The sequence below is a fragment of the Protopterus annectens genome, chromosome 1.part2 (assembly GCF_019279795.1).
Source record: "Protopterus annectens isolate FY-2018-M chromosome 1.part2, PAN1.0, whole genome shotgun sequence".
NCBI lineage: Eukaryota > Metazoa > Chordata > Ceratodontiformes > Protopteridae > Protopterus > Protopterus annectens.
The window spans coordinates 935,375,587-935,390,874 of NC_056727.1; the positions used below are offsets into that span (position 1 = coordinate 935,375,587).

General features: G+C 39.9%; 1 protein-coding gene across 1 annotated transcript in view; it reads right to left on the reverse strand.

Annotated features, from left to right (window-relative positions):
* DNAH14 (dynein axonemal heavy chain 14) overlaps positions 1-15,288 on the reverse strand; it is a 2,550,346-nt gene that overhangs the window by 897,806 nt on the left and 1,637,252 nt on the right. Inside the window, 1 exon segment of the mRNA XM_044060213.1 lies at positions 6,509-6,537. Within this exon segment, the coding sequence (XP_043916148.1) occupies positions 6,509-6,537 (29 nt within the window).

A 15,288-nucleotide genomic window follows, 5' to 3' on the forward strand; every position in this document is an offset into this window, starting at 1 on the left:
CAGCCTGTAGGAGACAGAATACAGGGATAGGGCCTTGAGGTAATCTCCATAGGACATTGTTACTTATGCCCTGTATTCTTTTAGTGAGGAACCTCTGTGGACATTCCAATTGTTGTATATGCCTGGTTAGGTACATACCAAAGGGGTCATTGGGGTGTATATCACTTTATCAAATTGCTATTCAGCGAATAGCAGTCCATTGAAACCTTGTTTATTGAAGCCACTATTCACTGAATGGCTTTTTAAGTGAATGTTAAACTAGGGCAAACCAATGGTAGGCTAAGCCAACATAAAATAATACCATTTAAAACCTACCAAGGTGGGGGGGGCTATACCCTCCACACCCCCCAACTAAATATACCAACTCAGAGATAGCACTAAAATGGGGAAAAGGGCAAATTCCAGATGGTGGCTAACCACTGGTTTGCCATAGGAAACAATCACTGATCAATGAATAGCAGTTTCAATAAACAGAGATTTAATTAACTGCTAGTCACTGAATTGAAATTCGATAAAGTGATATAGGCCTGGTCATTGTACTCAATGACAGGCCTGATGAATGCTGAATACAGTGGAACTATGACTTCTTTGGACCTGGATACCATACCTTTGTTTATAAGTATCACAAGATAGAATGATTTCCTCACTACTGTAGACATGCAATGGTCAAAGGCTAGATTACTGTCCAGTGGCGGCTCATGATATCGGACTGCAGCCCTCCCCAGCTGTGAACTACAATGGTAAAGTCCTAGAAATCCTCCATATAGAGTGAATCCGGACTACTGCCTTACCAGTCCGGATTCAGGAAGAAGGAAGCAGGCTGCTAATTCCCCAGAAGTCTATGCGGTGCTAACCACATAGACTGGAAGGAGATCAGACTGCAGAGTCAGCAGTCTTAGACCTTTCCCAGGAAAGAGGAAAGAGCCGAGAAACCGGAAGTGTGCATTCCGGCACGAATGCAGGCTACTGAAGCTGTGGGTTAAGCTTAGAAAGCTATGTGGATTACTTCTTGCAGGTACTGTGGGTTAAGCTTAGAAAGCTATGTAGATTACTTCTTGCAGGTACGAGAAACCAGAAGTGTGCATTCTGGCATGGGTTAAGCTTAGAAAGCTATGTTTACTTCTTCTTGCAGGTACTGTGGGTTAAGCTGTGCATTGATTCTGCTATGTGGATTACTTCTTGCAGAAGCTTAGAAAGCTATATTTACTTCTTGCAGGTACTGTGGGTTAAGCTGTGCATTGATTCTATCTAGCATGAATGCAGGACTGATTTTTGTGTGTGGGTTAAGCTTAGAAAGCTATACTTCTTGCAGGTAAGAGAAACCGGAAGTGTGCATTCCGGCGTGGGTTAAGCTTAGAAAGCTATGTTTACTTCTTCTTGCAGGTACTGTGGGCTAAGCTGTGCATTGATTCTGCTATGTGGATTACTTTGCAGAAGCTTAGAAAGCTATGTTTACTTCTTGCAGATACTGTGGGTTAAGCTGTGCATTGATTCTGCTATGTGGATTACTTCTTGTACAAGCTTAGAAAGCTATGTTTACTTCTTCCAGGTACTGTGGGTTAAGCTGTGCATTGATTCTATCTATCTAACAGTGTGTGTGTGTGTGTGTGTGTGTGTGTGTGTGTGTGTGTGTGTGTGTGTGTGTGTGTGTGTGTGTGTGTGTGTGTGTGTGTGTAATGCCCCAGTTGGTTTATACTGGTGGCTAGAGAGAACTCAGGATACCTGCTGGTGGTACTTGAACCCTGTACCTTGGCTGCAGGTAACAAGAGCCTGAATTCCTTACCCACCACCATTTGTGAAACTTTTGGAGATTTTTGCCTCATATTTTGTTCTGTTCTGTTCCTCGTAAAATCTGTGGTTTCTAAGTTTTTAATTCCTTAAGTAGTTGATGGTACAGTGGTACCATTGTTGTCTCACAGCTAGAGGTTCTCTGGTTTGATTCTTAGCTGGGGTGGATTACTTTGTGGAGTATGCATGTTCTCCATGCGTTTGTGTGCATTTGCTCTGGTGTCCTCATATGTTACAAAGACATGTGACTGTAGTATTTCTCCCTGGACCTCTGCTGAAAATTGGCTTTTGTTCCAAGTCAGACTTTTCTGGTTAACAAATGTTAAATAAAAAAAATTGACAGGCATTTGAATTTCAGATTTCGTATTCTTCAGAAAGTACATAGTAACACAAAACATTTTATTCTAGCAATTTTCTAAGTTTATAAGATGAATATTTGAAATCTGTCCCTATTTTTGGGACTATATTCCCCCATTATTGGTTTCATCCAGGTTTTTTGTGCTAAGGTTGAGAGCTATGGTGAGAACTGAATTCATTGAATATGTTTGAGGGCTGTATTCCCCCATTACTGGCTTTGTCCATGTGTTTTGTGCTAAGAGATTGATAGCTATGGTGAGAACTGAATTCACTAAATGGTAGCCATTTAAGTTTCAGTCTTCCTCTCTTTCACAAAACAGCTGATTTGGCATAGTGGTATGCTGCTCTGACTGTTTTGCACAGGGCCCTGGGTTCAAGAAATGACAGTGAAATGCATGGTGGTAACACAGCATTTCATTCTAGCAACTTTCCAAGATTATACAAGCAATGTTTAAAATGTGTCCCTGGTTTTAGGGCTTTTGCCCCTCCTCAATACATTTTGGCTTTTTCCAGATTTCTTGTTTTGCAAAGTTGAGAGATACAGCTGAGTATCGAATAGATTTTACAAGGAGCTGAAAGCTGCAGGGGAAGAGAAGTTTAGTGCTGCTTATGCTGAGACAGCTTGCATTGTTAATAGCGCAACAGGTAGCGTACTTGCTTTTGATGTAGAAAGCTGTGGGTTTTACCCCCACAGTATGTAGATGCATTGCTGATATTCTACTGTGTTGTAAACCGGGTGGATGTTGCCATCTTGAGAATGTCCTCTTTGGCGAAGATACCTAGTAACTATAAACCCGTCTTTTATTTGCCATCCATTCCCTATTGCAATAATACTAGCTTATCATTTTTACTGTAATATAGGCAATGTATTCCTCAAGGGCATCAGGCACTTTATTTGTAGATGAAACAATGAAATATAAAGTTGTTCGCTAGCAGCAACCTCTTCATTAGTTACAGATATTTTTAATGTGGAATTATTTAGATGACTTTTACTTCTGCAGAGATAAGTAGATTGCAAACCCAAAGGTAGATTAGTACTAAGCGAACTGCTCTTTTCAGCCATTTTAAGCCTAGCCAATTATCCCTTGTGAGACTCAAACCCTGCACCTTGTGCTTGTAAGGCACGCACCTTAACCATTAGGCCACCCTCCCACTGTTATTGTAGATTGTGCATATTTACTGATACTGGTGGATTGTAGAAGTTTGAGTAGACTTGTATGATGGAAATGTTCTCAATTGGGCAGTTTTGTCATTATTGGTGCATGCATTTTGTTTAATTGTTTACTGGAAAAATATTCAAAATAATAAATTTCAAACACCTTCTAACAACTGTACTGCATTATACAAGGAATATAATTTAATGCAATCAGGAAGGTGCATCACAGAACACATGTATGTTTTGTGTGCAAGGGGCCTATCATTTGAAAATAGCTCAGAGTTAATCTTTATCTGCCACTAGCCAAATGTATTTTCTTTGAATGTGGGTTTCAATGCTGTTTCAATGAATGTGAGTTTCAAGGGCAGAGAAGTTTTAATGCTAAGTCTGTTTTCATTGTGAGACTGCATTGCTTTGTTTAGCAGATGTCTTAGTGTTTGTGCTGTAAAATGCAAAATAAAACTTTCAAATGAAGTCGCAATCATCGTAGAAGTAAAGCAGTATACACATTAGTGTTTATGGTAAATGGGGTGAAATAGCCAAGTAATGGTTCATTGGAATGGCTGCAGGGGGAGGCTCCATTCAACCATGATTTTGTGAGAGGGAAGGGCAGCAAACTCAAAGACAGCCCCAGCTGAATTATACCTCTCAACTGTCCAGATTTTTACAGAATGAATAGATTTTTGCTTCTTATTTTTGGTTTGTTCTTCATAAAATTTGTGGTTTTCTGGCAAATCCTTTAGGAATTAAGTCACTGAATAATGACAGACACTATGTTTCAGACTTCATAACCTTCAGAAAAATGCATGCTAAAGCAAGACTTGTTAGTCTATCAACTGTCTCATTTTATACAATTGCAATTTTAGTACTGTAATATGTTCCCCCAATATATTTGGCCTTGTCCAGATTTCCTGCATTAACTGGTTGAGAGGTGCATGCAAATAAATTGCTTTATAGAATTAGGCATATCCAAACTTATGAACTATCCCCGATTTTGGCTCAAAATGTTGCTCTTCCACTAATAATCCCTCTGCAAAATTGCAGAAAACGTGGAGAGTTTATAATTAATAAATAACTGTAATAATCAGAGTTATAGATTACTTTTATTTCAGAAATGCATGTAGATTCTTTTATTTTGTCAGCTGCTCAAGTTAGCAGTACTAATATTAAAAACGTGTCCCTTCTTTGACAGGTTCCCAGCTGTATTGTGTGGCTATTTTATATTTTTGCATCACATTTTTGGTCCATTTTTCATAAAATTGTGTTTTTTTGGCAAATTAGTGGCAAATCATTAAAGACTGAAGTTAGAAAATAATGACAGTCATTTGAGTTTCAGATATCATACCCTTCAGAAAATTCATACTAATGCAAGACCTACTATTCTATTATCTTTCTAAGTTTATAAGAGCAATATTTAAAAATTGTCCTTATTTTTGGGCCTTTGTCCCACTTCTATGTATGGCTTTGTCCAGATTCCTTGCTCTGAGGTTGAGAGGTATGACAAATGTATCAGGGCCATCACAGTCAGCTAGAGACATTTCAAATTGTGACATACTTGTTGCACCCCACTCCCCCACATAGTGACTCTGGATGTGTCCAAGCAAGGCAAGGAGCAGTTATGCAGTGTAAATGTGCAGAAAATCCCCCATCCAAGGTAGACACAAGTACTACAGTGGCTTTTCATCTGTCCTTGATGTTGCAGAATGTTCTGGTTTCTGTCATATTTTTATACTGTTGATTTATGCTTATTATTATTCAGAAAGTGCCTGTTGCTCTGTGTTTAAGTAGCAATGCTTTAATGACCATAAGGTAAGCTTGTCTGAGATTTTAAGATGCAAGTAAGCTTTAATAAGCATACTGTTAAAGAATTGCCAACATTGAAAGCATTTCTGTTGTTGCCAGGCAGAGAATACTTACATAACTAGATAACGTATAAGCCTTGGGTATTGAAATGCATATGACAGTATTTGTAATAAAGGACAGGATTACATTATTTTAAGAAGCTCATTACATTTGTTGGAGACTTGCACTCATCTTTGCAGGCTTTACCTGTAAACTAAACAGAATGCCAATCTATCATATGTGGTCCATAACCTGTGCAGTAATCCTTTAAGCAATGTATCTTGAGCTTGTTTCTTGCTTGCTTTTCATTTTTTACTTTGATCAAGTTTTCCCCGTGAAACAAGTAGATAGTTGTTGTCAGGCAGCAGGTCTTTTTTTGGATAAGAAACATTTTTACAAGTGGGGGTATCACAAAGATTGCTACTTTCAGCATGTTACTTGGCACTTTAATAAAGCTGAATATAAATTATAATTAGAACTATAGTGCAAGGAGAAGTGGTTTGAGTTGAGTGCTGCTTGTTTTTCTTATACTTGATTTTGACTGGCATTCCAGTAATGTATTTAAAAAGTAATTTATTTTTTCATGCCTCACAACCTTTTTGTTTCCATCTAAATATTAAGTAAGCTGTCATAATGGATTGAAATATTTTTTTCTTCTACACTTCATTTTGTCTTGACTGGACTCTCATAATAACAGTTTGGCACCCAGGGCAGTGTATTTAATTAAAGTTACAGTTTTTGTGGTTTTGAGCATAGCTCCACCCCTTTCTAGTTGGCTGCACCCCTTCCCATTGACCCAACCCATTCAGCTGTCTCCTGCAGCCCCCCTTTGATTTGAAGTCACCAGCCACCACTGTTACTGTCTATGTGTATCTCTGACTACTGGGTCAACTCTTAGGGGTGTGTTGTCAATATGACAGTTACCAGGGGTGGATGACTTTTGAAGGATACTGTTATGCATTCCTTGGCATTTAGTTTTAGTCCATGGCTCTGACACCAGTTGTTTGTCTGTGTCAGCCCTTCTTGGAATAATTTGTGTCAGTGGGAGATTCAATTACAGCTCCTAATTTGCAATCATCTGCACATTTAATCAGCCAGAGGCCATTGACATTGGCCTTGACTTTAGAGAAGTAAATTCCAAAAACGAGCAGACCCTGGATGGATCCCTGACAGACTCCACTTGTGACTGGCCTCTTTGTAGGGGTGGACTCTCCAATTCTAACTTCTTGAGTCCTGTCTGTGAGCCAGCTAGCTATCCACTGAGTGACATAAGGATTTATACCTAACCTTTTAAGTTTGTCAATAATGCCTGAGTGGGGTACTGCATCAAATGCCTTGGCCAGGTTAAGGTAGGCAGTGTGAGACATTTTGCCCTTATTCATTGCTTTGGTGTCCTACTCAAAGAAGTCCACCAGGTTGAGTAGGCATGACCTGCCCATGACGAAAACCTATTTTGGTTGGGTCCAGTGTCTGGAGGTTTCCTGCATCATTATTATTATAATTCCTTCCATGGCTTTGCATATGAAACTAGGGAGACTTATGGATCTGTAGATGGCCCTCCTTTGTGCAGAGGGATGACTGTTGCTGTTCTCCATTCATGAGACATGAAGCCAGTTTGGAGGCCATGGTTAAATAACAGTTACAAAGAGCCTGATACATCATGTTTCATGCTATTTAGAAGGCATCTTGGGATATTGTTTGGGCCCACTGATACAATGCTCTTGGCCCTAGAGAGAGCATTGAGGACCCGTTCCCTAGTGATAGTAGGGGGAGTCATATCTGATAGTATTTCTTGAGGGAACGTTAAAGGAGAGACAGGGGTAAAGTTGGAGCTGAATCTGTCAGCCAGTAGATTTGCTATATCTTCTGAGCTCTGCATACAAATGTGTACTGCCACTGAGGTTGTGTACATAGCTAAAGAATGCCTTATAGTTGTCCTTGGCCTGGGGTGTGAAATTGACCTCAGATTTTGCTTTGGTAGACTTTATTTGTCCTCTGAGTTGTTTGTTTAGTTTGATGAGAGAGTCTTTATATTGCTGGCTGCTACACCTCCTAATACAGCCGACTGATGTTGTAATTCTACCAGAGTGGGTTGTTTTCTGAGTTAGTTCTGTACTTCTTGGTGGGTACAGCTGCCTCTATGCAGCTATTAACATGCTTGTATAGGGTTTCTGTGAACAGTTTCATGTAGACAGCAGTGTTCTCAGGGTTTATGGGGCCTTGAAATTCTTCCATTTTATTACTTAATAGTAGGAATTTAGCCTTAGAGAAATTCCTGAATGTTCTGTGGCTAACTGGGCTCCAGATTTTATTTTTACTTAAAAGGAGACCATTTTGTGATCTGACCTTACCGGGGAAGACATTACACTAGGGGAGGTGCAGCACTCTCCCATATTAGTGAGGACTAGATCCAGTATGGCTGCACCCCTGGTTGGTGTACTGACAATCTGGTTTAGGGAGTTTGTGTTTACAGAATCCAGGAATCTCAGTGCCTGTACGTTTGGTGTCATATATGATTCCCAGTTAATAGTGGTGTAATTAAAGTTGCCCATGAATATGGTATTAGGTTGGATGGTGTGCGTTTTCAATATGTTTAAATATGTGGTATGGGCTTCCTGGGTAATAGAGAGAGAGAGAACTATAGCTTGCAAGGACACAATATTGGAATTGCCCATGGTGATTTGAAAGTGGAGAGGCTCAAGTGCATTGTCCTGTTTGACCAGCCTCAAGGTATATTTATTTTTGATGTAAATCAAGACACCTCCACCTTTAGTCCCTGTCTGTGTAGTAGCTGGTCTAAATGTGTGGAAGGCATTATAACCTTGCACTGCCAATGTGCTCTCCGTTGCTTTAAACCATGTCTCAGTGAATGCACAGATGTCAGCATGCTATAGGGTAAAGAGAGTTTCTAGGGAGTGGAGTCTTTTGCTTAGACTCCAAGCATTGAGCACTAACACCTTTAGATTTTCTTAGTTTTTATTTAAGTCAGAAATACTTTCAATTTGGTATTGCCTAAAAAGGCACTATGGAAGAGAGCAACGTTTTAACTAATATTCGAAAGCCTAAAGGAGAGAGATGCAGATCACCCCTGCAAAGTAGCATGGTCTGTTGACCATCTCCTTCCATGCTGACAAATACTGCACCCTCTTTAAATGACAACAGAAACTAAGCCGATTATTAAAGTCAGTCATGTTTTGCTTGTCCTGTGGCATCATCCTTGGAGAAAATAAAATGCTGCTTAATGTTATGCTCATACCAGCCTGGGACATATATTCTGAGAGCTCCATGATGTCTCTCTTCATAGAAGTCTTGGGAGGTATCTCTAAGGTCATTTACATCCACATGGACTATGACTGCATCATACCGGTACTTGTGGTCCAATGTCCTGAGTGAGTGTGTAATGTGGCTAACCCTGGCCCCCGATAAGTAACTGATCATGACTTTCTCCTTACTCAGCTTGGTGAGAGGGACATTAGTGTGTCTCACAATGGATTCTCCAATGACCAGAATGTTGGATTGTGTGGTGGCTTGCCTTATGGGCTAAGAAGTAGATGCTCCATGAGATGTGGTTGTATGTGTTTATGTGGGTGTAGTTTTGAATGAGTGCATTTGGGGCTGCTGAGGATATTTATTATGTGTTCTTCATTTAGGAGGTCATTGGGGTTTAGGAAGGTTACATTTACGTGCCTCAGCATATGTGGTTCTATGTGTCTGCTATGAATTGTGTGTGATGTATTCAGCACATGTACTATTGACAACCTTATTGACATTAGCAGTGCTTTTATGTGAGAGCTTTGCCTCCAGCGACATTGTGTAAACACATCTCTCACATACATATCAGTTTGTTTGAGAATTAATTGGTTGTCAATAAACATGTGGCAATTTCTACATTGCCTCGCATGTCCATATCCACCAAGCTGGTAAAGGAGATAGTGGGAAAGTTCATATCTATGGCAACAGACCCTTTTTTATTGATTAGACAGTTGGCATGAGGCTATAAAGTTATGTCAAGAGTATCCAGTTTGCAATTATAGGAGCAGTGCTGGTCACTGCAAACTAGGTGTTCTGTGTGCAGCTAGGTATTGGTGAAATATCAATGGTGCATTTACAGGACAAATGTCACCTCAAGGTGTCTACATCTCTGCAGGGCACTGCCAAACACTTGAGGGGAAACTAATAAGTAGACCATGATGATTTATGGATGAAGTATTTAGGCAGATATTCTGAAGTTATGTTAGGAGGGAGGAAAGCAAGCAGTATTTACTGAAAACAAAGAATTAGCTTGTCAAAAATGAAGAAAAAAAGGGAGCCATCTGAATGGCTACTGCCTACTAGTGTTGGTGCTCCCTTCATGAGACGTAGCCTGACTGCCTTATTGCCTTACAAAGGCAACATACTTCTTTCTTTATTTACTTTTTTGCTGACTAGGTTGGGTCCCACTAAGCCTGCCTCTATTTTCAGGAGAGAACTAAGGTGGTATTTACACAGTCGGGGAGATTTGGGCTGATATCCAGGGAAATTGGGTCTATATTATAATCTCAAAGTTTTAAAACTTCGAATCACTAAAGACCAAACTTTAGTGATCGAAGTCTTAAACCATCGAAACAAAAAAACAAAACAAAAAAAACTAAAAAAAAAAACTAAATAGTGTGTAGGGGGCAATCCCCCCTGCACCCCCCCCACACCCCCCTACTTAAATATACCAACTCCGAGAATGCACTACATTGAAGTAAACAGAAATCTCCCCCTACGGAGATTTTCCATTTAAACGTTCGATGTAGTGCATTTTCGCTATTCTCGTATCGACAATATCGGATTTGACATTATCAGACTTCGAGATTATAATATAGACCCAGGAAATTTCCCTACTCTCAACAAAAATCCACACATATCTAATATTGTCTATGTCAATAAATGCAGCGGTACCATTTTTTTAAATGCCAACTAAAAAAATGGTAGTTATGTGGGGCAGAGTATCACATGGTGAATGTACGTTGAAAATTATGTGAAACCTGTGGTGAGTAGGGACATGGGGAAAAAGACTGTATTCTATAATATACTAAAAGTGAAAATGAGAGATATTTTTGCTGATTACATTAAGGTGAGAGGAAATGTTTCTGAAGAAAATATAAAAGAACGGACACAACGGACATCGGGAACTATCGCCCTATAAGCTTGACTAGCTTGGTCTGCAAAGCTATGGAGCACGTCATCATGGATCTCATTAACAGAGACATTGGAAACCTCCAAACACTGGACCCTACCCAGTTTGGCTTTGTTAAGGGCAGATCATGCCTCCTAAACCTGGTGGACTTCTTTGAGACAGTTACCAAGGCTATAGACAAGGGAAAGGTGGTCAACACAGCCTACCTAGACCTTGCAAAGGCCTTCGACACCATTCCCCACTCAGGTATTATAGACAAGCACACCAGCCTGAACATAAACCCCTACGTCACGAGATAGGTTGCCAACTGGCTCACGGACAGAACCCACATAGTACGAGTTGCGAGAACTAGGTCTGACTCTAAACCGGTTACAAGTAACATTCTCCAGGGCTCAGTCCTAGGACCCCTCCTGTTCAGCATATACTTCTCAGAGGTATAGGCAAGCACAGGAGGACTATGGCTGACCAAGTTCTCAGATGACTGCAAACTAGGGGCTATAATTGACTCTCCGGCTGACACTGACATCCTCAAAAAGGGTCTCACTGAGACAGATACCTGGTGTCAAAACCATGGCCTCAAGCTAAATGTCAAAAAGGGCATAGTCATCCCCTTTGGAAAAAACAAAGTACCCACAAACTACCACATAGGTGGTAGCCCCCTAAATACGGAAGACATAATAAGGGATCTGGGGACCCAAGTAGATAGTAACCTCTCCTTTGATAATCACATTGCCAAAGTGGTTAGAAAATCCTTCTATATGGCCCACTTAATCACAAAAGGGTTTGCATCCAGATCGAAAGTGGTCATTGGGTCCCTCTATGCATCACTCATTACACCCATCATAGAGTACAATGCCCCATTTGGGATGTACCTTACAAGACACCTGCAACAACTGGAAAGACCACAGAAGTACCTCACCAAGAGGATCACTGGCCTCAAGCAGATGCCCTATGCAGCTCGACTGAAGAAACTCCAGCTGTACTCGGTTGTATACCGCCTATTCAGAGGTGATCTCTGCCTGACATACAAGGCCATGTCCAACCCAGAATTGATGGACATGCTCCACCTAAAGAAAAAAAATATCCCCTCAAGCCACACGCTTTAGGGATCTAAACCTCACCACGACAATAAATAGCACGTGCTGGAGGGATAGATTCCTGTCCCAGAGACTTCCCTTGCTCTGTAACAAGATTCTAATCTACATTTGGCAGAGCTCCTCACTAACCCTCTTCAAGAGAAACCTTGACGAGTGGATGGGAAACAGAAAGTTTACCCCAGGGATCACTTCAATGGCTCTGCTGGACAGAGGCACAGGGAACTAATCTAACGGAGCAGTGAAAGCCAACACATTCTGGCTAGGCTTATAAATGCCATTGGGCAGATAGCCTACTACCTACGTATGAATCTATGAACCTAATGCTTTGGAAACAAGGAAAATACTGATACTGAATTGTCTGTAGAGTAACTACAGAAAGTCAGCACACCAGTAGGAAACAAGATGGGACAGCAGTAAGTGATATGGCCTAAAAAGACAGGGGGATGAAAAAGAGAAAACTATAGTAAGCAACTGCTTTGAGGAATTACAAGAACAAGGGGAGGTAAAGAAATGTGTGGAAGTGAATATGCAGAATCAAGCTATAAGAAACATTAAACATAGCAGAAGCCAAAAGTTAAAAAGAAAAAATGTTTACTTGAATAGTAGCAATTCAGAAATGTTAAGGTCAACTGCTTTAGAATGGTTTAAGAAGCAAACACAATATCCTTTGTATGTTTTAGAACTGCGGTGTTATAGCTAAAAAAAAACATTTTGAGTACAGGTGGGGGTAAGGTTTTTGAGGAACATGGGAAAGGGGAGCATTCTGTATACCTCTAAACTGTCTACAATTTCACAAAATGCCCAGATTTTTGCCTAGTATTTTTGTTCTGTTCCTCATAAAAATCAATGTGTTTGGCAGATCTTTGAGGACTGACTTCACTATATAATAACACACATTTGAGTTTCAGACTTTATATCCTTCAGAAAGTGCATGCTAATACAAAACATGTTATTCTAACAACTTTCTAAGGGAAGTATTTAGAATCGGCCTCTGATTTTGGGCCTTTGCCACCACCCCACAATTTTGTCTTTGTCCAGAATTGCTGCACTTAGAGGTTGAGAGGTATGCCATTCTGTAATGTGAATTTGGTTTAGTAAGGGTAGAAATATACATGTTAGATCACATAACAGTGAAAATTAGGAAAGCAGGTATATCTGATTGTCAGGAAGAAGGGAGGCACCTTAGACTAACAGAGATGTCTGCACAACAGATCCATAGAGAAGGGAAAGAGTTATTTGAATCCTTAGATTCACATGCACTTATAAAAGCAGCCATTATTATTTTAAGCAAATTTAGCTATAATTTTATAAAGAAAAAAGGAAGAAAAACAAACTTTGCAGTGTTGTTAGAAGGATATTTTAATAAAGAGAACTGGTTACAAGGGGAAGATAATAGCAATAATTTTATTTAGCAGAGAAATGAGTATAAATAAAATATTGATCAGATATTAGCGGATGATAAGTTGCTTATTTTGGATGAAGTAGTCCGTATAACTGTTTTTTCTGATCATAAAGCAGTCTGAGCTGTGTTGCATGGAAACAGAAGAAATAATGAAAGTAGAGGATTAGATTTAACAAAGAACAACAATGAATTCAGGAGACATAAATGTAAGCAAGTGTAGAAGAATGTATGGCAGGAGCATTTAGTGATTTTTATGAGAATTAGAAAGAGAAACATGGACTGTAAATGGAGGGAGAAGGACAGATCGACTTGGGAAAAGAATTATGCAATCAAATAGCAAAAAACAGAATTAAGTCTATAAAGAAAAGATGGCTATAGTTGGAAAACTGTGAATCAATTATATAAAAAGAAGAGAACAATTAAAGCCTGGCTACATTGAAGACAGTAAATTGTTAAGGAAAGCAAAGATAGTCTTCCTTTGTATAGCGAAACAAATAATGCTGTTATGGAAAATATTATGTCTCATGATTATTCTTCCGAAAATGCATATTAACTTGCAGTTTCTTCACAAATGAGTCAAATAAAATGTTTATATGTTTATGTTAAAAACATAATGTAATATAGATGCATGATTATGCAAAATACAGTTTCAGATAAGCTGTAGCTTTATATTTCAAGTTCCTTACAACTGCATTCTCTTTATTACCAAGCTATTGTGTACTGACAGATAACTGAAGGCAAAGTAGGTGCTGAAGGAGTTTAAGGGATGTTGTGATGTTATACCATGTTAAGGACTTTAAGGGATATTGTGATAATATACTATGTTAAAGAGTCTGATTACAGAATGTTAACAGAGTATGCTCTGGCCTTCTCAGGCAGGGGGATGAATCATTGCAAAAATGTCTGTAAGATAGTATGTACTGGTACTGAGAGTAACAAGGTCAAAGGCAAGATTCTTAGACCAGATGGTTTATGTTTTAAAAAATCATGTTGTCAAGTGTTCATGTGAAGCTCTAAGCGAGAATAACGAGGGCATAAAATAATTAAAAATACATTGATTTGTTAAAAGCTATCTAACATCAGAGTTCTGCATGCATACATTTGATAAGAACAGGTACAAAATAATGCAGTTTTCTTTGTTCTGAGACTGATCTGAAAAATCTGAGTAAGCAGTCTCCCAGTGCTGTTTATGGAATAAACCAGTACGTTGCACATCCCAAAGTGTTATTCTTGACTCAAGACTAAAAGGTAAACCTCTTTTTTATTTATTTGTAAACTTTAGCAATGCAATCCAATCATATTGGGAGACTTCAACTACCCAAACATAGACTAGGTGCATTACTCAAGCCCCAACACCCTAGCCCAAAGGTTCCTGGAATTCATCAACTCAAATGCAATGGAACAACTAGTCACCTTCCCCACAAGGGGAAATAATATACTTGACGTGATCATCACAAACATGGGGACAAAATGCTCAACACCGGAAGTATACCCCTCACTAGTGAGATCAGACCATAAACTAATAACCCTAGATATTCATATCCCACCTCCACCCCCAGCACAAAAAACCACAGTGAGAAACTTCTCAAATGCCGACTTTACACTCCTTAAGGCTGAAATGGTATCCTTCAAGCCCCCTGGGCCAGTGGAAACCACATCCCACACTGCTGAATCCTTCACAAATGCTTTCTACGGGCATCTCCAAGAATGCATGGATCATGCAATCCCAAATAAAACCAAGACCCTTTCCACCAAAGGCAGGCATCCTATCTGGTGGACCCCAGCCATATACAAACTTTATAACAAGAGAAGGAAGCTACTGCAAGACAGAGCAAAATCCCATAAAGGGAAGGCATCCCTGATCAGCACTAGCAAAAAACTACGTTCGCTAATAAAATCATCAAACGCCAACTTCGAGAGAAAAATCGCTAAGGACACTAAAGATAATCGCAAGGCCTTCTTCAGTTATGTTAGAAACCTGGGCGGAAACCCTCAGGTATGCGCAGAGTTAGTTCATAACAGCAAAAAATACACTGAACCCACAGATATTGCCAATATACTGGCAGACAGGTTCAGTGCAAATTTCTCCCCTCCCTCTCCCCCAAAAGACGAAATAAATATCTCAGCTGAATGCAACCTCCCTGAAATCTCAGATGTCCAGGTGAGAGCTGCCCTCAGCAAAGCTAAAAATACAGCATCCATGGGACCTGACGGTGTCCCGGGTTGCGTGCTACGTGAACTCCTAGAGGAGCTAAACCCACACATAAGAACCCTTTTTAATCTTAGCCTTGCTACAGGATACGTCCCGGAACACTGGCGTACAGCTACAGTAGTCCCACTCCACAAAGGTGGCACCTCTACAGACCCTGGAAACTACCGCCCCATAAGCTTGACCAGCCTGGTCTGCAAAGCTATGGAAAGGATCATTATGGAACTCATAAACAAAGACATCGGAGACCTACAGACAATTGACCCTACCCAG